Source organism: Mobula hypostoma, chromosome 7 (genome assembly GCF_963921235.1).
Source record: "Mobula hypostoma chromosome 7, sMobHyp1.1, whole genome shotgun sequence".
Classification (NCBI taxonomy): Eukaryota; Metazoa; Chordata; class Chondrichthyes; order Myliobatiformes; family Myliobatidae; genus Mobula; species Mobula hypostoma.
Window position 1 is genome coordinate 185,199,979 of NC_086103.1, and position 27,060 is coordinate 185,227,038.

General features: G+C 46.3%; 2 protein-coding genes across 7 annotated transcripts in view; one reads left to right on the top strand and one right to left on the bottom strand.

The window, feature by feature from the left end:
• numa1 (nuclear mitotic apparatus protein 1) overlaps window positions 1-5,855 on the top strand; it is a 181,695-nt gene extending 175,840 nt beyond the window's left edge. For all 5 annotated transcript variants that reach the window (XM_063054722.1, XM_063054721.1, XM_063054723.1 and 2 more), the window contains one exon: window positions 3,100-5,855. In XM_063054722.1, the coding sequence (XP_062910792.1) occupies window positions 3,100-3,138 (39 nt within the window). In that variant the 3' untranslated portion in view covers window positions 3,139-5,855. The remainder of the gene's footprint in view (window positions 1-3,099) is intronic.
• Window positions 5,856-9,205: 3,350 nt separating this feature from the next.
• Window positions 9,206-23,440, bottom strand: LOC134349821 (interleukin-1 receptor type 2-like). Of its 2 annotated transcripts, none has more exons than XM_063054739.1 (6): window positions 23,306-23,440; window positions 19,187-19,276; window positions 18,083-18,145; window positions 16,280-16,412; window positions 13,836-13,972; window positions 9,206-10,506 (listed from the first exon to the last, which is right to left on the bottom strand). In XM_063054739.1, exons 2-6 carry the CDS (start codon window positions 19,266-19,268, stop codon window positions 10,454-10,456), a joined length of 468 nt encoding a protein of 155 aa, XP_062910809.1. In that variant the 5' UTR covers window positions 19,269-19,276; window positions 23,306-23,440; the 3' UTR covers window positions 9,206-10,453. The 2 variants fall into 2 exon arrangements, with proteins under 2 accessions (XP_062910809.1, XP_062910807.1); XM_063054737.1 differs by lacking the exon at window positions 23,306-23,440 and adding an exon at window positions 21,921-22,078 and having other exon boundaries at window positions 9,207-10,506.
• Window positions 23,441-27,060: the final 3,620 nt, after the last annotated feature.

Sequence of the window (27,060 nt, forward strand, 5' to 3'; positions counted from 1 at the left end):
CAGAGAAAGTGCAGTACTGGTAGACAATAAGGTGCAAAATCATAATGGAGTGGATTGTGAGATCAAGAGTTCATCTTTACTGTTTATGAGGTTATTCAGGAGTCAGCAGTGGGATAGAAGCTGTCCTTAAGCCTGGTGGTATGTGCTTTCGAGCATCTGTATCTTCAGTCTAATGGGACAGGGAAGAAGAGGGAGTGTCCGGGCTGGATGGGATCTTCTGGATTTACCATCTACTTCTACATTCATCCAGAAATGTTCCCTAACTCTCAGGTCCCTCAGAATCTCGCATTAATAAGGTTACCTATCATTTTTCTGAACTCCAAGGTGTATGCACCCAACCTGCTCAACAGTTTGTCATAAGGGACCCCTTCTTCCAAGAATTTCCCTCGTGAGTCTTTTCCAAACTGCCTACCATGTGTCTCCTCACCAGCCTATCACCTCCCCCTGGGTCCCCGCCCCTCCTCTTTCTCCCCTATTAGATTCCTCCTCCTTCAGCCCGATGCCTTTTCCACCGATCACCTCCCAGCTTCTTACTTCATTCTCCCTTCCCACATCTACCTGGCATCTCCTATCACCTTCTAGTTTGACCTTTTCCCCACCACCTTCTTATTCTAGCGTCTTCTCCCTTCCATTCTAATCCTGATGAAGAGTCTCTGCCTGAAATATTGACTGTTTATTCCTCTCCATTGACGCTGTCTGACCTGCTGGGTTCCTCCAGCATCTGCAGAATCTCCTATGTCCCTCCCCTTAAATCAGGGGTTCCCAACCTGGGATCCCTTGGTTGATGGTAAGGGTTGATGACATAAAGATTGGGAACCCCTACCAGATCTGTCCAGTGCTCCAGGTGAGACAAGTGGTTAAAGCCTAAATAAGATCAGATCAAACTTTATTTATCCAGAAAGAAATTATTGTTGTAAGGTTGCTCAGTCAGAAATATATACTTTAAAATACAATATGTAGGCATTGAGATACAAAAAAAAATATAAAATGTGCATTAAAAAGTAATGCAGAATACAGATGTGCAATGAAACCATATAATATGTACTCAGGAGGAGGAGTTGTAGGGTCTTGTAGCCACAGGGAGAAAGGATCCCCTGTGGGGTTCAGTGGTGAACCTCGGAGGGATCAGTCTGTTACTAAAGGTGCTCCTCTGTTTACAGGATGCCATGGAGGGGGTGGGAGGGGTTGTCCATAATGCTCCATAGTTTCTGCAGCATCTTCCTCTCAGACACAACCACCAGGGAATCCAGTTCCACCTTAAACAGAAACAACAGGAATTCTGCAGATGCTGGAAATTCAAGCAACACACATCAAAGTTGCTGGTGAACGCAGCAGGCCAGGCAGCATCTATAGGAAGAGGTGCAGTCGACGCTTCAGGCCGAGACCCTCCGTCAGGACTTGCTGTCTTCCTACAGATGCTGCCTGGCCTGCTGCGTTCACCAGCAACTTTGATGTGTGTTGCTCCACCTTAAACAGAACTAGCCTTCCTGAGGAGCTTATCGATCTTCTTGGTGTCAGCTGCTCTCACCCTGCTGCCCCGGCAGACTAGAGCGTAGAATAGAATGCTGGCCACCACCGAATCGTAGAACATCTGCAGCATAGCACTACAGATGTTGAATGACCAGAGCCTCCTCTGGAAGTATAGTCAGCTCTGTCCCTTCTTGTACCGAGCCTCTGTACTTTTAATCCAGTCGAGGTGAGTTACCAGGTATTTGTAGTCCCGGATGACTTCCACATCTGCTCCCTTGATGGATGCAGGGGGTTTTCACCTTCCTGAAGTCCACCGCCATCACGAGTCCTGATTATTTGACCACTGATGCCAGGCATACAATCTCTGAAGAGTTTTGATAATGGCTGGGGTCACCTATCTTGTAAAGACAATGCCCAGGAGAAGGCAATGGTAAACCACTTCTGTAGAAAAATTTGCCAAGAACAATCATGGTGATGGAAAGAGCATGTTCACCTCCATCATATGATAGGGCACATAATGATGATGTCACATGACACGGCACGTAATGGTGATGTCATACAATAGGGTATGTAATGGCAATAAGTGGCCAATGTTACAAAGTGAATGTGAAGGAGAATGACAACGTCAGTGCTCTACACTTTCCAGAATGTTCTCCTACCTGAGCTCACCTCTTCAGGCTCTTGCCCCAATTAACCAGAATCTGGTAAATGTAAAAATTTCAATAGGTACTTTTAATGTTAGAGAAATGCGTACAATATCCATCCTGAAATGCTTATTCTCCATAAACGTCCACAAAAACAGAGGAGTGCCCCAAAGAATAAATGACAGTTAAACATTAGAACCCCAAAGTCCCCCCAGCTCCACCCTCCCACACACAAGCAGCAGCAAGGCAACGACCCTCCAACCCCCCGCACCAACAGAAAAGCATCCGCACCCCCCACCAAACATTCACGCGTGCAGCAAAGCAACAGTAAAGACACAGACTTGCTGTACCCCAAAGACTACTCGTTCACACGGTAATTCGACATACCACATGCTCTCTCTCTCCCTAATAAGGGAAAAAGAGGTGTCCCCGTTTCACAGCAAGAGGGGAGTCAACAAAAATAACTCGCTAATTTATGATGTTAAAGGTCTGCTGCGTTGCTTTCTCCAAGCTCTGCACCCAGAGAGTCGGCCCCAGAAAGGCTCAGGTCTCTGGACACACAGCCAGCAGCCAAACCACTGCTCCCAATGTTCCGTGGTCCCCTGTGCCACCTCAGGGGCACCGGCCTAGAATCAGCCCGTCTCCAGAGCCACGAAAACCTGGCACCCTGAAGCCATGCTAGTCTTCTGGGCCCATCCGCGGGATATCAGAAAGGCGGCCCTGGGTGCCAGTTCCATTCCTGCGAAGAACCGAACCCAGAGGTGTAACTCCAGGTCAGGTCCTTCAAAACAACCTTGAAAAGGAAAAAGAGATATTGAAGATAGAAATCGAGCTGTTTCCAAAGGATGCAGGCAAAGGAGTCGCTGTTTAGCGCCATAACTTCACTCAAGCATAGGAACGTTAAACTCCAAGAAAACAAGTGCTAGGAAAATAACAGTTCTCCATCCTAATGCAACACTAACCTTTGTTTCCTTTTCTCTTCCAGGATGCTGGAAAACGCAAATTCTCCAGGAACAAGATGTAAGCTCAGCCTCAGAGTGACAGAGAAGACCCCGGTGATATTTATGCTGAGACCTACCACGCCCACAAAACAATCGGCCAACGCGCTGGCTCACTCTACTTTTTACAAACAATTTGCCTTAAGCGCGAGTAACTAGTTGGACCGAACACCGCTGGGTGTAGGAGGTTGTAGCTCCTACCCCTCCTCACTGTTACTCATGCTGGTTGTTTGCGTTAGAATCACGGCTCAAACTCACTATCAAATATTTTTTTTTGCATCCTCCTCTCACGAGTCTCGGCTGTTGTAAATTTTCTAGTTGACGCTTTTGAAGCTAATTTCTCTTGATTGGGAATGGCCATTTGATGGCTGCAGAAACTGCGTGTGTACAGGGCACCACAGAGCCCACAGCCTTCGTAGGTGGGTGTCTCAGTTGGGGAGGGGGACAGAGGTGACATGGCCTTGGCTGGTTCCTATCTTCCCCACCCCTTTAGCTGACGTGAAACGCTCGTGCACCCCCCAGCCCCACCCATCCTCCATCCCTAGTTGACACTTGGCTGAGCCATGGTTTGTTACATTGTGACTGTTTAGGAGTGGGAAGCTGCCTCACAGTGGGAGATGTCTGTGTCCATGTCTCCACGCAGATCTCTCCTCACTTCTTCATATTTTATATTTGCTCTGACCTCATGCTAAATTAGCCAGTGTCTGTAGCAAAGAGATGCTTTGTTGGCTTGCTCATGTTAAGCCCCTGCCCTGACTGCATCAGTGCTGTTCTACCCCTTCAGAACAACGGGGGTTCTCCCATGATTCAATATCCTATAGCACAAATTTACCACTTTGTGTGCGTAACTGTGTGATGATCCAACCAGCATCTGGCCATGGCACACAACCCCACGTCTGCTGTCACTTGCAGATTCACGTTCTGAGCAGCTGCAGCAGCTCCACCTCTGTGTGTGTGTGTGTTTCCCCCTCTCCACATCTCCCCTTGCCTCCTGCTGTCCCCTCCCCTGCTGCTCACCTCTTCCCCTCCCCTTTCCTTTCTATCCTCCCTCCCTCTCCCTCCTCCTCCTCTACCCCCTCCCTCCCCTTCCCTCTCCCCCTCCTCCTTCCTCTCCCCTCCTCCCCTTCCTTTCCCCTACCTCTCTTCCCCTCCGTTTGTGTGACACTCTAACCTTGTAGCATCTACTGCACAATTTGTGCCCCTTGTTCCCCACCTCCCTCCCCGGTGGCTTTCTGACCACCTGCTCAAAACGCCCGTCCCCGTCGAGCACCGCTTAGACCGTGTCCACACCCTGTCCTCCAGAGGCTGACACAGGCCATGATTCAGTCTAGCATATCGGGTCCCCACTTCAGCACCAGTGCTGGTATGCACTTCCCTGAGCTGGGCAGTGTTGGCTGGAGGTGGGAAAGGGAAGAGAAGAGACTATAATGAGCGAGGAAGACCTGTGTTGGATTGACCTCAAAGTCCGGTTAGTTTCATAATCACTAATCATCCGCTGGTTATTCATCCATGACAAGATTTTCGCAGGAATTAAATTCATTGGTTTTTCCAAAGGTGACCATCGCTACTCGGATATTGTGTTCTCCTGCTGGGGTTACCCAACACCGTCTGCCCAGGTTACAAGTACCTCCACTTCGTGCAGGCGTTGGTTCCTGTCTCACAGCCGTGATATGTATATGTAGTCTTTTTATTAATCTGTGATGGTGCGTATATTATAAGCCTGTTTTATGCTCTCGTCGGTAATATGAAGGTGAAGATTGGAGTTTAAAGTCAAATGGCTGGTCTTGGTCTGGCCTGTGCCAGCAAAATTGTGACGGAGCCTGGGTGGCCAAAGACCCAGTCAGTTTTATTTTACATTGCCTTTTGCAAATCTGCAAAATGTGCTCCTTTCTGAAATGAAATGAAATGTACATGTTCCTGGCCTGCCTGTGAAGAAGTTGTGTGTGAGAGTGGGAGAGAGTGTGTGTGTGTGTGTGAAAGAGGGAAGAGTGTGTCTGAGAGGGAAAGTGTGAGTGCGTGTGAGAGAGAGAAGGTTTGCATATGCGTGTGTGAGTGTGCGTTTGTGAGAGAGTGTATGTGTGTTTCTCCACACTCGAGTAAGGATGTTTTTGTTCATATGTGAGAGGTGTATTTACATGATGCTGAGCAGGTGGATGGGATGGAGAGGGGGTATTCTCCAGTTGCTTGTTCGGAGTCTGACCCACTGCTTCTCCGCTGGGTTCAGTCATGGTAACCTTGCCAAGGCAGTAAAAAAAAGCTCAAATTAACTCTGCCCAAATCTTGCAAATGACCACCAGTAGAAATGAAAAGAGTTTTCCTTGTGGTTGGGAAGGGAAAGCAGGGTAGGGGCGGGGTGAATGGAGGGAAGCCATGCCCAGCCATTTGACATCTTTCCTTTCAGCGCTGGTGTTGGTATTCTTCACTGGTGTCCTCTCAAACCCCGAACACAGCCAGAAGCACCAGCACTTGACCCCACCAAGTTCTGCTGACCGGGTAACCTCCCATCAGCAGCAGGTGGGAAGCAACACCGGGGATTTAGCTGCAGGGACACCAGTGAGTCTGATCACTGGCTCCAGAACTGTCAGGAATGATGTACTGTTTTCTGACTGAAGCAGGCTTTTAAAAACTATTAGTTTCTTTTTATACGAAATGTCTGGACTGTTTCTCTGTCTCTAATGCAGCCCTTCTGAGTACACAGTAATCTTTAATATTTTCTCAACTTAATAAAATATGGATCAGTTTCCTTTAGTTGAACTGCTTTGCTCTGAATTGTGACTTGGTGAATCTGCTGGGGAGGCAAAGTGGCAGAGATAGAAGACACTCAGACAACAAGAGGGTGTGTAGGTGCTGAAAACCCAGAGTAACACACACAAATGCTACAGGAACTCAGGCAGTGACTGTGGAAATGAATTAACAGTCAACGTCGAAACCCTTCGTCAGCACTGGAAAGGATGAGGGGAGGTAGCCAGTTTAAAAAGTTCAGGGTTGCACACACAAAATGGTGAAGGAACTCAGCAGGTTGTGGGAAGGGAAAGAGCTTTTGGATAATGAGTGGATCTAGGAGTTGCCAGTCAGTGTTGAACTCAGTGTAGGGACTCCAGCTCATGATTTTTCCCTCGGGGTTTACTCCCAAAGCCTTCCCCATGAGTGGGTATAGCCACAAGGCAGTGGAGGTTTGAGATCAGAGATTTTTCCTTCTGGATGAGCTGCCAACCACAGCTGATGAGCCTCATCTGTCCAAAGCGGCTGGTTTTAAGGCCCCAGTAACCTTCTGTCAGTAGAAACAGTTCGGCTAAGCCCCGTGTGAAGGCCAGGAGCTGGAGCTGATTGTCAGAGACTATTTGAGATGCATGCCACTGGGAGCATTTATAGGTAGTCGGAGCTTATCCCCACCACCTCCTCCTCCACCCACCTTTGACAACCTTAAGGAATGGAACCTTCCCTCTCCATGTTCTTCTGCAAATGCCTTCCACTATTGCATAGAGCATAGGCCAGTACAGCAGGAAACAGGCCCTTTGGCCCAATGAATCTGGTTGTGACTACAGTGATTAGTGTGTTCCTTAGGGGTCAGTATTGGGACGCTACTTTTTACATTGTCAATGATTTAGATAATGGAATTGATGGCTTTGTGGCAAAGTTTGTGGATGATATGAAGATAGGTGGAGGGGTAGGTAGTGCTGAGGAAGCAATGCGATTGTCGCAGGACTTAGACAAATTGGAAGAATGGGCAAAACAGTGGCACATGGAATAGTGTTGGGAAATGTATGATAATACATTTAGGTAAAAGGAACAATAATGCGGACTATTATCTAAATAAGGAGAAAATTCATACATCAAAGGTGCAGAGGGACCTAGGAATCCTCGTGCAAGGCTCCCAGAAGGTTAATTCACAAGTTGAGTCTGTGGTAAAGAAGGCAAATGCAATGTTGGCATTTTATTTCAAGGGGAATAGAATATAGAAACAAGGAGATAATGCTGGAGCTTTACAGGACACTAGACAGGCCACACTTGGAGGATTGTCAACAGTTTTGGGCATTATATCTCAGAAAGGGTGTGTGGTCATTGAGGAGAGTCTAGAGGAGGTTCATGGGGATCATTCTGGAAATGAAGAGGTTAACCTATGAGGAGCGTTTGGCAGCTTTGGGTCTGTACTGACTGGAATTTAGAAGAATGGGGGGATCTCCTTGAATCCTACCGAATGTTGAAAGGACCAAATAAGGATGTGGAGAGGATGGTGGAGGTGTCCAGAGCTGGAGGGAACTGTCTCAAAATTAAGTGGAAACCTTTTAAGATAGAAGTAAGAAGGAATTTTTTTAGCCAAAGAGAGGTGAATCTGTGGAATGCTCTGCTACAGACTGTGGTGGAGGCCAAGTCTGTGGGTATATTTAAAGCGGAAGTTGATATATTCCTGATTGGTCTGGGCATCGAGGGATGTGGTGAGAGGGCAGGTGTATGGGATCCGGGATCAGCCATGATGGAATGGCAGAGCAGACTCGATGGGCTGAATGGCCCAATTCTGCTCCTATGTCTTATGATTATGAATTAGTAATCAAATGGCTTACTAATCCCTTCTGCCTACACAATGCCCATATCCCTCCATTTTACTCATATCCATGTGCCTACCTAAATATCTCTTAAAAATCTCTAATATATCTGCCTGTACCCCACCCCAGGCAGTGCATTCCAGGCACCCACCACTCTATGTGGAAAAAAAAACTTGCCCCTCACATCTCCTTTGAAATTACCCCCTCTCACCTCTGGTATTATACACTTCAACCGTGAGAAACAGATACTGTAAACCTCTATCACATCTCCCCTCGGCCCCTGCCACTTCAAAGAAAACAAGTTTGTCCAACACCTCCCACTGTAGCATGCGCCCTTTGATCCATCTCAGCTAAACCTAAAAGAAAGTTGTCTGTCCTGATGAAAGGGCTGACTTTCCTAAGATTGTGGCCTTTGAAGTCTTACATTTTAAAATTTATCTGATGGCTCCCTAAATTCAGCAGTAGGACCTCCACTTGCTTTTTCCCCTATATCACCGGTACCTACATGCACCACAATAACACAAGAGATTCTGCAGATGCTGGAAATCCAAACCAACACACACAAAATGCTGGAGGAACTCAGCAGGCCAGGCAGCATCTATGGAAATGCATAAAGAGTTGACGTTTTGGTCCGAGACCCTTAATCAGGACTGGAAAGGAAGGGTGAAGATGCCAGAATAAAAAGGTGAGGGGAAGGGAAGAAGGACATGCTAGGTGGGTGGAAAAGATAAAGGGCTGAAGAAGAAGGAATCTGATAGGAGAGGACAGAGGAGGAGCACCAGGTGGAGGAGGTAAGGGGCCAGAGTGGGGAATTGAAGAGGGGAAGGGACAAGTTACTGGAAGTTGGAGAATTTCAATGTTCATGCCATCAGGTTGAAGGTCACCCAGATGGAATATGAGGTGTTGCTCCTGCACCCTAAGAGTGGCCTCATCATGGCAAAAGAGGAGGCCGTGGACTGACATGTCAGAATGAGAATGGGATTTGGAATTAAAATGGTTGGGCAGTGGGAAATTCTGCTTTTTGCAGGTGGAGCAGAGGCACTGGACACCACAACAGCTGGCTGTTCACCCTCTCTTTCCAGAATGTCCTGCAGCAACTGTGAGACATCCCTGAGCCTTGCACCTGGGAGGCAACACACCAACCGGTAATCTATCCCCCGTATGATGGAATTCCTGACAACAATGACCCCGCTAGTTTTCTCTGCCCTCCTGTGCAGCCAAGCCACTCGACCACTGCAGCCTACTTTTGATGGATCATCTTCTGCAACCATCTCCAGAGCAGAATATCAAAAAGGCCCAGTCCATCACAGGTAAAGCCCTCCCCATCATTAAGCACATCTGCAAGAAGCACTGTGTCACAGGAAAGCAGCATGCATCACCAAGGACCCACCATCCAGGTCATGCTCCCTTAAGAAGGTATAGCAGCCTCAGGACCTGTACCACCAGGTTCAGAAACAGTCAGGCTCTTGACCCAAAAGGGATAACTTCACTGAACTGTTCCCACAACCTATGGATTCACTTTCAAGGACTCTTCATCTCATGTTCTCAATATTTATTGCTGATTTATTTATTTTTGTTGGTTTTTTTTCCCTTTTTGTATTTGATCAGTTTGTAGTCTTTTGCACACTAGTCAGTCTGTGGTGCTTTTTACTGATTCTATTGTGAATGCCTGCAAGAAATGGATCTCTTGGTGAAGCAAATGAATCTTCATTGATATCGCCAGGTGTGTATTATACATCGACAATTTGGAATTATAGCATAAATATTTTATATTTTTTTTAGAGATACAGCAAGGTAGCACCAATTACAACCCATGTAACCAATTAACCTACTAAACCATATGCCTTTTGAGCATTGGAAGAAATTGATAAAGATAAAGGCTCCAGTTAGGACTGCATGTATCACACGTGTTTATAATATACAAGTTTCATTTTCCTGAAACACTTCATCTCTATAAAGGCTGCTGTCCCAAAGTACTCTTGAAGAAGTCAGCACAGACATTATGGTAACACACACACACACCATGCTTGGAGGAACTCAGCAGGTCAAGCAGCATCTGTGGTGGGGGAGAAACAGATTACCAGCATCTGCAGAATCTGGTGTGTTTAGGCCATTGTAATTAGATTAGATTCAACTTTATTGTCATTATGCCGAGTACAGATACAAAGCCAATGGAATATATTTAGTATCTGACCAGAAATGTAGGAAGCAAGAGCCAAATGGTACAGAGCAAGGTCCACAAAGCAGCGAGATGGTGGAGAGAGAAATGTTAACCAAGATGCCCAGTGTTAGCTTGACACAATAATGCAGCCTTCCACCTGAGAGCAAATCAGAGCAACACACTCACAACACTGGAGGAGCTCAGCAGGGCAGGCATGGTAGCGTAGTTGTTAGTGCAACACTTTACAGTACCAGCGACCCGGGTTCAAATCCCTCCGCTACCTGCAACGAGTTTGTACATTGTGCACGGGACTGCGTGGGTTTCCTCCGGGTGCTCCAGCTTCCTCCCACAGTCCAAAGACATACCAGCTGGTAGGTTAATTGGTCATTGTAAAATGTCCTGTGATTAGGCAAGGGTTAAATCGATGGACAGGCCTATCAAGCCATACTGTCCAGCAACCCACTGATTTAACCCTCGCCCAATCACAGGACAATTAACAGTTGTTGGGTGTCTTGAGGTTTACTAGTTCCGGAAACTTCAGCTATTGCTCTTCATGTATTTGGTTGCAGAGTGCAGCCGTCCGAAGGTGAGTATAGCGTTGGTAAGAGACACAGGATCATCGTGTCGTTCATGGGGTTATTCATCTGGTTTCAACGTGGATGAACCAGTGACTTCTTCCATCACGTCCACTAGATTTGAAAACAAAATTTGGAATCAGTAGGTGTCCATGGTTAATTCCGTCTCACTGGCTTAATCTGTCCATAATCCCCTACGTGTTCCTCTTTTTCCCACCTCACTTCGTACCACCTGGGCGTGTTTCATATTCTCTTCACCTCGATTACTAAGTGGCCAGGTTTGCAGATGATACGAAGGTGGGGGCAGCAGCAGGTACTGTTCAGGAAGGTCTTGGACAGATTGGGAGAGGGGGCAAAGGAGTAGTGATTGTATTTAATGTGAGGAGGGGTGTGGTCAGGCACTTTGGTAGAAGGAATAAAAGCATGGATTATTTTCTAAATGGAGAAAATTCAAAAATCAGACCTGCAAAGGGACTTTGGAGTACTCTTTCAGAATTCCCTAAAGGTGAATCTGCAGGTTGATTCAGTGGTGAGGAAGGTATATTCAACGTTACCATTCATTTCGAGAGGACTAGAATATAAGAGCAAGGATGTAATGCTGAGGCTTTGTAAAACATTGGACAGACCACACTTGGAGTATTGTGAGCAGTTTTAGGCCCCTTACCCAAAGAAAGCATGTACTGGCATTGGAGAGGGTCCGGAGGAGGTTCATGAGAATTATTTTGGGAATGAAAGAGTTAATGTATGAGGAGCTCTGGGCCTGAGTTTCAAAGAATGGGGGGATCTCACTGAAACCTATCGAGTATTGAGATATAGAATGGATGTGGAGAGGATGTTTCCAATAGTGGGAGAATCTGGGAGCCTCAGAATAGAGGGACATCCATTTAGAACAGAGATGAGGAGAAATTTCTTTAGCCAGAGGGTAGTGAATCTGTGAAATGAATTGCCACAGACAGCTGTGGAGGCCAAGTCGCTGGGTATATTTAAAGGAGGTTGGCGGTTGATAGGTTCTTGCTTACGAAGAGGGCCTGTACTGTGCCGGAATGTTCTATGTCCTTTGCTCCACCTGGCCCACACTGACCATGAGGTCTACGTACATGAACCTACTTTGCCTGCAGTAAGCCCTCTACTCCTTACCTGTCCAAATATAACATTGTAATTGTATCACCTCCCCTGATGGCTGGATCCACACACCTACCATCCTCTGTGTGAAAAACATACCCCTCAGATCCTCTTCCCCCACCCCCACACACTCATCCTGTGCCCCCCTCGTTCTGGACTCTAATGCTCTCGATAAAAGACCACCTATCCTTTCTCAGCCCTTCATGTAACCTCACTCCGCAGACTCCCATGTTTCTGTGAGAAGGATCAAGATGAGCTTTATTTGTCACAGGTAACATCGAACTGTGCAGTGAAATACTTTGCTTGTGTCAACAACCGACACGGGCTGAGGATGTGATGGGGGCAGCCAGCAAGTGTCATCATACTTCCTGTGTCAAGATACCACACCCATAGCTCACTAACCACATCTTTGGTGTGTGGGAGGAAGCCACGCAGTCATGGGGAGAACATACAAGATCCCTACAGGCAGCCCCGGGAATCGAACCCTGATCGGTGATCATTGCTGCTATAAAGCATTACACTGCCGTGCTGCCTCTCCATATAACCACAGCCTGCCTTTCCAGGCAACATCCTGGTGAGTCTCTTCTTCACTCACTCCAGTGCTACCACATCCTTCCTGTAGTGTGAAGTCCAAAACTCCACATAAACTTCAAACATTAACAGTGTCTCCACAGACGCTGCTCAACCTGGGAAATGTTCCCAGCATGTCCTGTTTCAAAGTTCAAAATAAATTGCAAAACACTCTTATATCACCATGTACAACCCTGTGATTCACCTTCCTGCAGGCATTCACAGTAAATACAAGAAACACAGTAGAATCAATGAAAAATGAAACAACCATTACAAATGAGACAAATTGTGCAATTACAAAAATAAATAAATAATAATCCTGAGAATCTGACTTGTAGAGTCCTTGAAAATGAGTCTGGTATTGTGGGGGGTGAGGTGGGGTGGGGGGGGTTAACTCTGCAGAGTCCTTGAAAATGAGTCCGTTAGGTCCCTCAATCACTGTCTGTAATGTGGGAATAGAGGCACTACACAGTCCTTGAAAGTAGGTCTGATACGGGGAGGACTGCACAGGATTGAAAAAATGTTGCAGTAAGTTGTAAACACCTAGTGGTGTGGGACCTGATGGTTGAGGGGTAATTACTGTTCCTGAACCTCGGTGTGAGACCCGATGGTTGAAGGGTAATAACTGTTCCTGAGCCTGGTGGTGTGGGACCTGATGGTTGAGGGGTAATAACTGTTCCTGAACCTGGTGGTGTGGGACCTGATGGTTGAGGGGTAATAACTGTTCCTGAACCTGGTGGTGTGGGACCTGATGGTTGAGGGGTAATAACTGTTCCTGAACCTGGTGGTGTGGGACCTGATAGTTGAGGGGTAATAACTGTTCCTGAACCTGGTGGTGTGGGACCTGATGGTTGAGGGGTAATAACTGTTCCTGAACCTGGTGGTGTGGGACCTGATGGTTGAGGGGTAATAACTGTTCCTGAACCTGGTGGTGTGGGACCTGATGGTTGTAGGGTAATAACTGTTCCTGAACCTGGTGGTGTGGGACCTGATAGTTGAGTGGTAATAACTGTTCCTGAACCTGGTGGTGTGGGACCTGATGGTTGAGGGGTAATAACTGTTCCTGAACCTGGTGGTGTGGGACCTGATGGTTGAGGGGTAATAACTGTTCCTGAACCTGGTGGTGTGGGACCTGATGGTTGTAGGGTAATAACTGTTCCTGAACCTGGTGGTGTGGGACCTGATGGTTGAGGGGTAATAACTGTTCCTGAACCTGGTGGTGTGGGACCTGATGGTTGAGGGGTAATAACTGTTCCTGAACCTGGTGGTGTGGGACCTGACGGTTGAGGGGTAATAACTGTTCCTGAACCTGGTGGTGTGGGACCTGACGGTTGAGGGGTAATAACTGTTCCTGAACCTGGTGGTGTGGGACCTGACGGTTGAGGGGTAATAACTGTTCCTGAACCTGGTGGTGTGGGACCTGACGGTTGAGGGGTAATAACTGTTCCTGAACCTGGTGGTGTGGGACCTGATTGTTGAGGGGTAATAACTGTTCCTGAACCTGGTGGTGTGGGACCTGATGGTTGAGGGGTAATAACTGTTCCTGAACCTGGTGGTGTGGGACCTGATGGTTGAGGGGTAATAACTGTTCCTGAACTTGCTGGTGTGGGACCTCTTACCCGATGGTAGTAATGAAGAGAGAGCATGACCCGGACAGTGAGGGTCTTTGAGGTCTGGTTTATCTGTTCACAGAATGAATCCAGGCATCTGGTTTATTTTATACAGTAAGATTACCCCATCAGCTGACTTGCCTAAAGTGATGCTTTTCACTTTGGTTCCAACAGGATTCAGCACCACACACGTGAAATTGACTTTGAGATCTTCCTGTTTCATCTGTGTGAACTTCAGATCCTTCTTGATAACTCTCCTTCCATTTTCAGTCTGGCTACTGTGGGTAAAGGAACAGAAATCCTGAACATCAGACAAAGGGTGGCATGATGCCAGAGCAGTCAGTGTGGCGCTTTACAGCGTCAGACATCAGAAAATTGGTGTTCAATGCAACACACACAAACGCTGGAGGAACTCAGCAGGTCAGCGAGCATCTATGGAAATGAATAAACAGTTGGCGCTTTGGGCCGAGACCCTTCGTCAGGAACCTCAGCGTTCAACACCCTCTGTGGTCTGTACGCTCTCCATGTGACCGTGAGGGATTTCTCTGGGAGCTCCAGTTTCCTCCCAGATTGGAAGGACGTACGGTTAGGGTCGGTAAGTTGTGGCCGTGCTATGTTGGCACTGGAGGCACTGGAGGCATGGTGCCCCCAGCGCATCCTCAGGCCATGTTGGTCGTTGACGCCAACAACACACTTCACCGTACGTTTCGATATTTCAATGAACGAGTGACAAGTAAAGCTCATCATGGCGTCAGCTGCAGATAAAGAGAACATTACTGTGTGAGGATGGTGCCCAACTAGGGCCTTTGAATTCTCAAAAACACAAGGGATTCTGCAGAAGCTGGAAATCCAGAGCAACACACACAAACGCTGGAGGAATTCAGCTGGTCAGGGAGCATCCATGCAGAGGCATGAATGTCCGTGGCCCCGAAAGTCGACTGTTTATTACTCTCCATAAGACACTGCCTGATCTGCTGAGATCCGCGAGTATTGGTATGTGTTGCTGCTGAAATCACAATCTCCTTTCCTGGTCATGGGCTTCAACAGCAAAAGCACCTCCAATCTCTGTCCCACCACCTCTTTGACTGGCAGAACACGATGGGCCAAATGGTCTCCTCTGTGCTGCTACAGTGACTCTCTTCTCACTTGATATACCTCCTCCAGGTGCCCAGAGACCACAGTTCGAATCACAGAGAAATCACAGCTCAAGCAGTCAATGCCCAACACAGTACCCACCCACCTAGTCCCAATTTCCCACATTCGGCCCACATTCCTCAAAGACCGACCTCTCCATGTACCTATCCAAGTGCTTTTTAAATGATACTATTTCACCTGCCTCAACTACTTCCTCTAGCAGCTTGTTCCACAGACTCACCACTCTGTTGGTAAAATATTTCCCCTCAGGTCCCTCTTAATCTTACCTCCTTCAACCTAAATCTATGTCTCCTAGCCTCGGACTCCCCTACCCTGGAGAACAGACTGTTATCATCCACCTTATCTACGTCTCACTTAATGTTAAAGATTTCTATATGGTTGCCCTTGATTTTCCTATGATCCAAGGAATAAAAATCACCCTCTGACATTCCTCCCAATACTTTCCTCCCATCACCTTAAAATTATGCCCCCTTGAATTAGTCTCAAAAGTCTCTGGCTGTCCACTCAATCTATGCCTCTTATCATCTTTTACACCTTCATCAAGTTGTGTCACGTCCTCCTTCACTCCAAAGAGGAAAGTTCTGGCTCGCTCAAGCTATCCTCTCTAATCTTGGCAGCATCTTGGTAAATCTCTCTGTGCCCTCTCTAAAGCTTGCACATCCTTCTTATAAAGAGGTGACCAAACGGAACATGATACTCCAAGTGTGGTTTTATAGAGCTGCAACATTTTCTGAATTCTATCTTGGGGCTTGAGGAATGTCGCTTATGTCCCAAGAAGCCATCCCACAATGCCGGTCTTCCCAGCACACTTGAAGCACAGAGCCAGTGATAGGGAACAGTCAGAGTGGTCCTACCAAAAACAGCTGAACTCTCCCCTTCACTACGTCCACCACAAAAGGCAGGATTTCGCAGTGATCACCTACTTCAATTCAACTTCCTGTTCCCATTCCAACATGTTGGTCCAAGGCCTCCTCTACGGTTGAAGGATCAACACTTCATGTAGCCTCCAACCTGAACATTGACTTCTGCAACTTCTGCTAATTACAACCCAATCCCCCTCCTCTCTTTTTCCATTCTCCATTGTGGTTCCCTTCTCACCTCCTTTCTCCTCACCTGCCCATCACCTCCCTTTGGTTCCCCTTTCTCCCAGAGTACACTCTTGTTTCCTATCAGATTCCTTCTTCTCCAACCCTTTACCTATCATCTCCCAGCTCTTAGCTCATTCCTACCTTCCCCCTCACTTGGTCTCACCTATCACCTGCCAGGTTAATTCCCCACCACCTCTGCCCTCTTCCTTTCCAGTCCTGATGAAGGGTCTCAGCATCTTCTCCGTAGATGCTGCCTGGCCAGCTGAGTTCCCCCAGCTCTGGATCTCCAGCGTCTCTTGTGTTTGTGAATTCTTATTCTGGGGTTTGGCACCGGTTACTCACCTTTCCTCTCCCTCTGAGACTCTGCCATCTGTGTACCTCTCCTCAATAAACTGGTCGTTCGCCAGCCAGTACATGATGGTGTAGTGCCTGAATCTTCCAACGATGGCCTTACACGTCAGCTCCAGAGGCTCCCCTATGAAGAAAGAAGATTAGTCACTGTTCCACACTCCTCCATGAGGACCAGAAGGCACAGCTTCAGAATAGAGGAGCATCAACTTAGAACAGGCCTCATGCCTGATCTATCATCCCTGTCAAGCCCATTCTCCTGCCTGGGGTTGAGAGCACCTTAAACCTGTGTCCTCCTGTGGCAACCATTTCAGCCCTGGGAAAAAGCCTCTGACTATCCACACGATCAATGTCTCTCATCATCTTATACACCTCTATCAGGTCACCTCTCATCCTCTTATGGTCTCACATGGGGAGAAATTTCTTTAGCTAGAGGGTGGTGATGTCAACACAGTTATCAACTTCAGAGGAACTCACACTGTTCATGCTGACCTTTGGTCGATGACACGGCAGTGGAAACTGAGCAGTTTCAAATTCCTGGGAGTGCACAAAACTGGTCCCAGAAAGCATCCTACCACAATCGGGAATGTTCACCAAAGCCTTTACTTTCTGAGGAGGATGAAGAGAGCTGGACTGTGCACATCTGTACTCACATCATTCTGCAGATGCACAGTAGGAAAAACATCGGAACAAGCTGCATCACTGCCTGGTACGGAAACTGCACTGTGACAGACGGGAAGCCTCTACAATGGACAGTCAAAACTGCCCAAAGCATCACCGGTAACAGCCTACCCACCATCAAGGACACCTATACAGAAAGCTGCCAGGAAAGGGCCAGTAACATCAAGAAGGATCCCACCCACCCTGCTCATGGACTGTTTGTCCCACTCCCATCAGGAGGCTACGTAGCATCCACACCAGGACCACCAGACTCAAAAACAATTACTTTCCCCATGCAGCAAGGGTGATCAACACCTCCACCCACTAACCCACCCCTCCACACCCCCACCACCACTACTTTATCATTTCCTGTCAGAGTCACCGTATCTACAGACACTCCTGTGCCCAGTGTCACTTTATGGACATTTCTCATGTGTATATAAGCTAACTTATGTATTTCTATTTATTGTGTTTTTTTATTATTGTGTACTTTATCTTATTGTGTTTTTTTGTGTTGCATCAGATCCGGAGTAACAATTACTTTGTTCCGCTTTACACCTGTGTACTGGAAATGTGGGTGGTGGGGTGGAGATGTGTCTCTACCAAAGGAGGTGTAAGGAGCTCCTTCCCTCCGCCAGCCTGCTGTCACCTTGGGCAGGTGTAGCACCTGCTTAGCTCCCCCACCCCTCCAGCTCCCCATCAGGGTCACATGAACCCATGGGGACAGGTGGTGGATGGTCGTACGAGCAGCCGGTGCAGATCACAAGTCCTGGTTATGTGACCACTGACACCAGGCAGACACTCTCTGAAGAGTGTTGATAACGGCTGGGGTCACCCGTCTTGTAAAGACACTGCCCAGAAGAAGGCAAACCACATCTGTAGAAAAATGTGTCAAAAACAATCATGGTGATGGAAAGACCGTGACTGCCCACGTCATATGACTCAGCTCGTAATGACGATGACTGGAAATGGCATTAAACAGTCCTGAATTTTTAAGGCTGATCCAGGTAGTCAGAACCAGGTCAGTATGGAGGGAGTGCAGCGCTCTCTGCAAAGTCCTTCAGTACAAATGATACACACAGGGAAGCTCCAACTAGTGGCCAGACATAGACAAGAGCTGCAGACCGACATACTTACCAATCTTGGCAGTAAGCGTTCCTTTCGAAGGCTCAATAATAGGTGAGCAGAACCTCTTAGACCCTGCAGGTACAGAAGCAGTTGGGTTAGAGGTGCCCAAGGAGAAGTCCCCCTCAGATACCACCCTGGCCGTAGACGCATGGACAGGGAAGAGTGAGAGTGACCTGGTGCAGACGGAACAGGTTCAGTGGACAAATCGGCCAGGGAAACCCGCCACCACCACCCAGGCCATGCTCTCTTCTCACTGCTGCCATCAGGAAGGAGGAACAGGGGCCTCCAGAGCCACACCAGCAGGTTCAGGAACTGTCATCACCCCTCGACCATCAGGCTCTTAACCTCACGCCCTATCACTGAACTGTTCCCACAACATATGGACTGACTTTCAAGGACTTTTTATTTTATATTCTTGATATTTATTGCTTATATATTTCTTTTTTCCTTCTTTATTTTTTGTATTTGCACAGTTTGTCGACTTTTGCAAACTGCTTGTTCTGATGGGTACAATTTTTCATTGATTCTATTGTGTTTCTTGGACTTACTGAGTATGGAGACCCACAGGAAGACATATATCAGGGTTGTATATGGTGACATGCATGTATTTTGATAACAAGTTTACTTTGAACTTTCAGGGAGAACATGCAAACTGCACACAGATAACACAGGAAGTGAGATTTAAACCCAAGTCTCTGGAGCAGTGAGTTAGCAGCACAATAATTGGGAAAAATGAGGCACAGGGTCCGCCATCGGCTTGCGGAGAGACAGGAGGGGCATGAGGGAGCACATTTGTTTAGTGTGGAACAGGCCTTTTCCGGCCAACAAGCCGCACATCCCAGCATCCACCTAATTAACCCCAGCCTAATCACAGGACAATTTAAAATGACCAATTCCCACTAACTGGAATGTTGTTGGACTGTGGGAGGAAACTGGAGTGCCTGGAGGAAACCATAACAGTATCACACTGCTGTGGCATCCTCTTCTTGGACGGTTTCTGTTCCACTCAACAGTCATGGATCTGAAACACTAACCCTGTTAACCTCTGCCTGACCTGTCGAGGGTTTGCAGCGCTGTCCTGAACTCACAAAGGTTCCTTCATTCGGCTCCTACCTTGGTTTTTATTCCTGTCCTTTGGCAGAACCGCAGTGAAGCAGTGGAGCAAAATTAATGTCAAGCTGATGCAGAAATGCATGTTGAAACCTGATAGCAGGAAAAATACACCGTCAGTTACAATGCTAAGTGTCTCCCGTTAAACATTCCATGAAGTTAAAACTCTCAGAGCACAGAACACAGGGTATGGCCTAGTCTGCTTTCCAGACACAGCTGGAGAACTGCTCACCACCCCTGCAGGAGGGAGCGGTCCATACTGGAGGAGTGCCGAGGAGATTCGCAGAATTGTGGGAGTTGTGGTTAGGCAAGGGTTAAAGACAACATCCAGGTGAAGGCAATGGTGGCGGTGAGTAGTTAAACACAGACAAGGGAGACTTTTGAACTGAAGATGCCAGAGCCAATCTTGCTTACTGACAGGACAGATCAACTATGGCAGTGTGTAATCAACCTAGAAGAACATAGCTTTCCTTTACACAATAGGGGATGCGGGAGACGGATGAGATAAGAATAACGGAAGGATGTGAAACACACCCAACAACTAAGGGACAATTGCTTTCCTCACTTCAAAATATCATCGGTTGTCATCTTGAGGTTTTGATTGACTTCTAAAACCCCTGTTGTTAAAATTTTCCAAATGGTCAATATCCCAAACTGATAAGCCATTTCTGTATAAAAATAACTGTTTTCTCCCCAGGGTTCAAAACAGTATGGGTGACAGGGGCCATGCCATTATCCCTGCGCACAAGTAAGATAAGGTATGCTTGAGTCATAAGAATGCATATGTTCTAGGCCCAGTGATCTTAGTTATTTTGTTAGCGGCAACAACAGAATACAGAACAGCACAGAACAGACTCTTCAGCCTACAATGTTGTACCAACCATATAACTTACTCCAACATCAATCTAATCCTTCCTTCCCACATAATTCTCCATTTTTCAAGCATCCATGTGCCTATGCAAGAGTCTCTTCAACGTTCTGTTGCAATAGGGAGAATGATCATCTTTCTACTACTTCAAGAAACTTCACTCAAAAATAATGAGTAGAATTATTATTTTTCTAGTCTTTTCCTTGTAGTTTAATGTCACTATGCTTGCTGATAATTTTTCTGCAATTATCGATATATGTGTAATTGTTCTGTAAATATTCCAGTAACTGTACTGTAGTTGATTCTGTATTTTCTAGAAGCTTGCAGCAGGTGTCACACCATTTAATGGGTTAATTGTTACTTCTGGAGTGCTGTTATCTCCAGTTTGAGAATGAGATGATTACAACAGCTTTTTATTTGTTCATTCTTTGTTCTTGCCATAATCATCAAGTTTTAAGCCTCATTCTTGACTTCTGAAGAAACTCTGGATCAATATCTCCAGATCCAACATTTCCTCCGCCACGATCCCTGGCAGTGTGTTCCACACACCCAGCCCCTCTCTGTAGAATATCTACCTAGACATCCCCCTATACTCTCCTCCAGTCACCATAAAATTATACCTCCTCGATTAGCCATTTCTCTCTGCCGTTGCAAAAAGTCTCTGGCTGTCCTCTCAATCTATGCCTCTTATCAACATTAGTGTGATTGATATCACCACACCAGAGATCAGAAGAGCGCTTGCTGTCTCTGGGCCTGTACTTGTTGGAGTTTAGAAGAATGAGCGAGGAATCTCACCGAAACCTATTGAACCTATTGGCCCCTCATGGCTCGTTATTCTGCATTTTGTTATTTGACCACTTGGCCCATCGAATGTGCTCCATCACGCTGATCCAATTTTCCCCCTCAGCCCCAATCTCCCGCCTTCTGCCCGTATCCTGTCATTCCCTGACCATTCAAGAATCTGTCAGCCTCTGCCTTAAGCATACATAAAGACTCGACCTCCACAGCTGCCTGTGGCAAAGAATTCCACAGATTCACCCCTCTCTGGCTAAAGAAATTCCTGTTCTAAAAGGACGCTTCTCTATTCTGTGGCTGTGTACTCTGGTCTTAGACTCTCCCACCATAGGAATCGCCTCCTTCATATCTACTCTATCGAGGTCTTCTATTAGGTCGCCCCTCATTCTTCTAAATGCCAGTGAATACAGGTCCAGATCCATCATCACTCTTCATATGACAAGCCTTTCAATCCCAGAATCATCTTTGTGAGCCTCCTTTGAACCCTGTTTCAGCACATCCTTTCCATGATAAGGGACCGAAAACTGCTCACAATACTCCAAGTGAGGCCTCACCAGTACTTTATAAAGCCTCAACATTACATCCTTGCTTTTATATTCCAGTCCTCTCGAGACGAATGCTAACATTGCATTTGCCTTACTCATCACACACTCAACCTGCAAGTTAATCTTTAGGGAACCCTGCACAAAGACTCCCAAATCTGTTTGCGCCTCAGATTTTTGAACTTTATCTCCGTTTAGAAAATAGTCACCTCTTTTATGCACTTTGGTAGAAGAAATGACTTTTGGTAGAATCCATACTGGTGCTGAGCCCTGCAAAGGGTTTTGGCCTGAAACATCGACTGTGCTTTTCTCCATTGATGCTGCCTGACCTGCTGAGCATCACCAGCACTTTGTGTGTGTTGTTATCATCCAATGCTGGCTCCAAAGTGAAAAGCCCTAGCTCACTCAACCTATCCTTTGTATCTATCAAAGTCCTTTGTTATTTCAGATTTTAGTTCATAAAACTAAAACGTTTACTTGCTTTACACTCTCTCTCTCTCACTCAAACAACAAAGATAAAATGAAATCTCACCAGTCCTTGATGGAGTTGGTTATCGGTGGTTACAGTCACCTTTTGTTTCGGAGCCTCGCTTGCTCTGTTTATGCTGGATGTGTCTGAGACTTTTTATAGTTCATTAAACTTCCTGTTTTCACGCCCACATAGCCCTGCATGATGTGAACATCTCACCATCATGGACATTTCCAAAGACAGGTATGAGAAGTCCCGAAAAATCACTGGGGACTGAGTCATCCCAACCACAAACTGTTCCAGCTGCTATCATCCGGGAAACGGTACCACAGCATAAAAGCCAGGAATGACAGGCTCCGGGACAGCTTCTTCCACCAGACCACCAGATTGCTTAATTCATGGTGATGCAACTGTATTTCTATGTTATATTGACTGTCCTGTTGTACATAATATTTATTATAAATTACTATAATTGCACATTGCACATTTGAACGGAGATGTAACGTAAAGATTTTTACTCCTCATGTATTTGAAGGAAGTAAGTAACAAAGTCAATTCAATTCAATAATGAGTTCTCCCACTGGTTTTTCTATTGTTTTTTTTGTTAGTAATTTATCCCCTGTAGCAACTTATAGATCCCTCTGTTCCTCCACACTCCTAAGACTCCTGTCATTAACCCTTCAAGTTCGACCTCCAGTGTGAATCACTTCACACTTTTCTGTGTTGAACTCCATCTGCCACTTCTCAGCCCAGTTCTGCGTCTTGTCAATGTCCCGATGTAACCTACGACCCACAACTCTGTGGAAAGTCAGAGGCTTTTCCCCAGGGCTGAAATAGCTAGCACGAGAGGGCACAGTTTTAATGTGCTTGGGAGTAGATACAGAGGAGATGTCAGGGGTAAGTTTTTTTACACAGAGAGTGGTGAGTGCGTGGAATGGGCTGCCGGCGACGGTGGTGGAGGCGGAAGCAAAAGGGTCTTTTAAGAGACTACTGGATAGATACATGGAGCTTAGAAAAATAGAGGGCCATGGGTAACCCTAGGTAGTTCGAAGGTAGGGACATGTTTGGCACAGCTTTGTGGGCCAAAGGGCCTGTGTTGTGCTGTAGGTTTTCTATGTTTCTAACGCCAATGTCCTTCATGCCATCTACACATTTACTAGCCCACCCTTCCACTTCCTCATCCAAGGCACTTAAAAATATCACAAACTCAGCAGGTCAGGCAGCATCTAGTCAACATTCTGGGACGAGACCCTTCACCAAGACCCGGTGTAGGCTTGGAAAATGGACTTTTTCAGGCAGACTATGAAAAGGCAGACAGGGCTGGGGCCTATGTGGGTGCCCAAGGCCACACCTTGAGCTTTCCACCCCAGGCACAGCACTCCAGACACCCACCACTCTGTGTGAAAAAACATGCCCCTCACATCTCCTTTGAAATTACCCTCTCTCACCTTAAATGTCTGCCCTCTGGCTTCCAGACCGTTCGAGCTGACCGGAATTGCACTGAGAGCGGTAAGCGTAAAGGAGGGGTGCTTGTGGTTCTGGTAAATAACAGATGGTGCAATCCTGGGCGTATTACGATCAAGGAACATGTTTGTAGCCCGGATATTGAACTTTTTGCTGTTGGACTCCGGCCATATTATTTGCCAAGGGAAATCTCGCATGCAATTGTGGTTGTTGTGTACATCCTCCCTCTGCCAACCCGACGTCGGCGTGTAACATCATTTACACCGTCATAGCCAGACTACAAACCCAGCACCCGAGTGCCCTCATTAACATCTCGGGTGACTTCAACCAGGTTACCATGACTAGAACACTGCCCAACTTCACGCAGTATGTGAGCTGTACAACCAGAGGGGAGAGGACTCTGGATTTGATGTACGCTAACGTTAAGGATGCATACAGCTCCTCTCCCCTCCCCCCGCTGGGAAGGTCAGATCACAACCTGGTGCATCTAAAACCCTGCTACGTGCCTCTGGTGAAGAGTAAACCTGCAACCTCGAGGACAGTGAGGAAATGGTCGGAGGAGGCTTATGAGGCGCTCCAGGGTTGTTTTGAGGTGACAGACTGGCAGGCACTCTGTGAGCCACATGGAGAGGATACTGATGGGCTCACAGAGTGCATCACTGATTACGTCAACTTCTGCGTGGACTGCAATGTTCCGACAAGAACTGTCCTTCATTATTCAAATAATTTTAACCAATTTCCCCCAGGATCAATAAAGTATGACTATGACTATGACTATTAGATATTCCAACCCTGGGAAAAAGATAGTATCTGTCTAATTTATCTATGCCTTTCATAAGCTGGTAAATAAAGAAGAGTGGGCATCCATCGTGAAAATGAGTTGGAGAGCAGGTGAAGTTTCGCAGATGTGGGTGGGAAGGGACTGAACCAAGGGCAATAAAATGGAGTTGAGGTTTGTGGACACAAGTTCAGTGGGGCAGGTGCAGATGTTTCCCCCTCTTAACCCATGAACCTTAAGACTTTGCACATTCCTGTCTGTAGCTGTATCGTCAGCCCTCATATGATTCTGAGTTGTTTGAGACCTGTTTTATCACTGAGCTCTTCAAGATAAAAAAGTTGATTTCTCAGTGCATGCAGCGCTTTGACATTAAAAGAAGTATACATTTCAATGTTACTCAACAGGACTGACAGCAAACCTGATGGAAACATCTGAACTTAACTCCCCATATGATTCTGAGTTGATTCTGCTCCCACCCAGGTTCAGAGTAATGCAGAAGGAAGTTCTAGGAATGCGATATCAGCTCAGTGAGGCTGTAACGCATTTCCTGCATGATAAAGTCTGAAACAGATGCGTAACAGAGGGGGGCACTTTGTCCTCCAATCTGCCCAGCACGGAAATGGCTAATACTGACCATTATAATTAGCCCTTCCCCAGTTAAGATACTTCTTCCAGCCATCTGCTCCTATCCTTGTCCATGGCAAGCGAGTTGTGATCACTGTCTCTGAAGTGTTCGCTCATCGAGGTATCAGTCGCTTGAGCAGGCTGACTACTGAGTACCAGATTCAGTATGGCCTCTTCTCTGGTCAACCTTCCTGGACACACCATGCAAATTCCACCACATCTAAACATTTTGCACAAAGGAGGTGCCAATCAATATGAGGGCAGTTGTCATCACTGAATTATGGCTGAAGGATGTTGTAGTTGGAAGCTGTATCTCCAAGGTGACACACGGTATCGGAGGGATAGGAAGGTAGGCAGAGGGGGTGGTGTGGCTCTGCTGGTAAGGAATGGTATCAACTTAGTAGAAAGATGTGACATAGGATCAGAAGATGTTGAATCCTTGTGGGTTGAGTTAAGAAACTGAAAGGGTAAAATGACCTCGATGGCAGTTATATACAGGCCTCCCAACAGTGGCTGGGATGTGGACCACTGATTACAATGGGCAATAGAAAAGGTGAGTCAAAAGGGCAATGTTATGATAATCAGGGTAGTCGATTGGAAAAATTATGTTTGTAATGGATCCCAATAGTGTGAACTTGTTGAATGCCTACGAGGTGGCTTTTTAGAGCAGTTTGTCATTAAGCCTGCTAAGGGATCAGCTATACTGGATTGGGTGTTATGTAATGAACCAGTGGCAACTAGGGAGCTGAAGGTAAAGGAACCCTTAGGAGTCAATTAACACAATGTGATTGAGTTCAACTTGCAATTTGATATGGAGAAAGTAAAGTCTGATATAGCAGTATTTCAGTGGAGTAAGGGAGATTACAGTGGTATGAAAGAGGAGTTGGCCAAAGTAAATTGGAAGGAGATGCTGGCAGGGACGTCAGCAGAGTAGCAATGGTGTGAGTTTCTGGAAAAAATGAGGAAGGTGCAGGATAGATGCACTCCAAAAACAAAGAAATACTCAAATGGCAAAATAGTACAACTGTGGCTGACAAGCGAAGTCAAAGCTGACGTAAAAGCAAAAGAGAGGGCATACAACAAAGTAAAAATTAGCGAGAAGATAGAAGATTGGAAAATAGTGGATTGGGAAGCTTTTAAAAACCTGCAGAGAGCAACTAAAAGAATCAGTAGTTGGGAAAAGATGAAATATGAAAGCAAACTGACAAACAATATCAAGATGGATAGAAAAAACTTTTTCAAGTATATAAAAAATAAAAGAGAGATGAGAGTAGATATACAGCTGCTAGAAAATGAGGCCGGAAGAATCATAACTGGGACAAGGCGATGGTAGATGAACTGAATGGGTATTTTGTATCAGTTTTCACTGTGGAAGACACTAGCAGTGTGCCAAATGTTGAAGGGTGTTTAGTAATGATCTTTCAAGAATCATTGGACTCTGGTTCCTGAGGACTGGAAAATTGCAAATATCACTCCACTCTTTAAGAAAGGAAGGAGGCAGCAGTAAAGAAATTATAGACCAGTTAGCCTGACCTCAGTGGTTGGGAAGATTGGTTAGAGTCCATTGTTAAGGATCAGGTTATGGAGAACTTGGTGACAGAGGACAAGATAGGCTAAAGTCATTATGGTTTCCTTCAGGGAAAATCCTGCCTGACAAACCTGTTGGAATTCCTTGAGGAGATTACAAGTAGGATAGATAAAGGGGATGCAGTGGATGTTGTATATTTGGACTTTCAGAAGGCCTTTGACAAGCTGCTGTACGTGAGGCTACTTACCATGGTATTACAGGAAAGTTACTGGTATGGTTAGAGCATTGGCTGATTGGAAGGAAGCAGTGTATGGGAATAAAAGGATCCTTTTCTGGTTGAGTGCCAGTGACTAGTGGTGTTCCGCAGGGGTCGGTGTTTTCATGCCGTATATAAATGATTTAGATGATGAAATAGATGGCTTTGTTGCCAAGTTTGCAGATGATATGAAGATTGGTGGAGGGACAGGTAGTGTTGAGGAAACAGGTTGCATGCAGAAGGATATAGACAGGTTAGGAGAATGGGCAAAAAAGTGGCAAATGAAATATAATGTAATGAAATATAATGGTCATGCACTTTAGTAGTAGAAATAAATGTGTGGACTATTTTCTAAAGGGGAGAAAATCCAAAAATCTGAGATACAAGGGGACTTGGGAGACCTTGTGCAGAACACCCTAAAGGTTAATTTGCAGATTGAGTCAGTGATGAGGAAGGCAAATGCCATGTTAGCATTCATTTCAAGAGGTCTAGAATACAAGAGCAGGGATGTGATGTTGAGGCTTTATAAGGCACTGGTGAGGTCTCACCTTGA

Coding starts and splice junctions, on each gene's coding strand:
- LOC134349821 (XM_063054739.1), bottom strand. CDS start 19,268: ATGCATTTCTGCATCAGCTTGACATTAATTTTGCTCCACTGCTTCACT. Junction 13,973..16,279: donor GTCTCAGAGGGAGAGGAAAG/GTGAGTAACCGG, acceptor CTTTACCCACAG/TAGCCAGACTGAAAATGGAA. Junction 10,507..13,835: donor AGTGAAAAGCATCACTTTAG/GCAAGTCAGCTG, acceptor TTTCAAATCTAG/TGGACGTGATGGAAGAAGTC.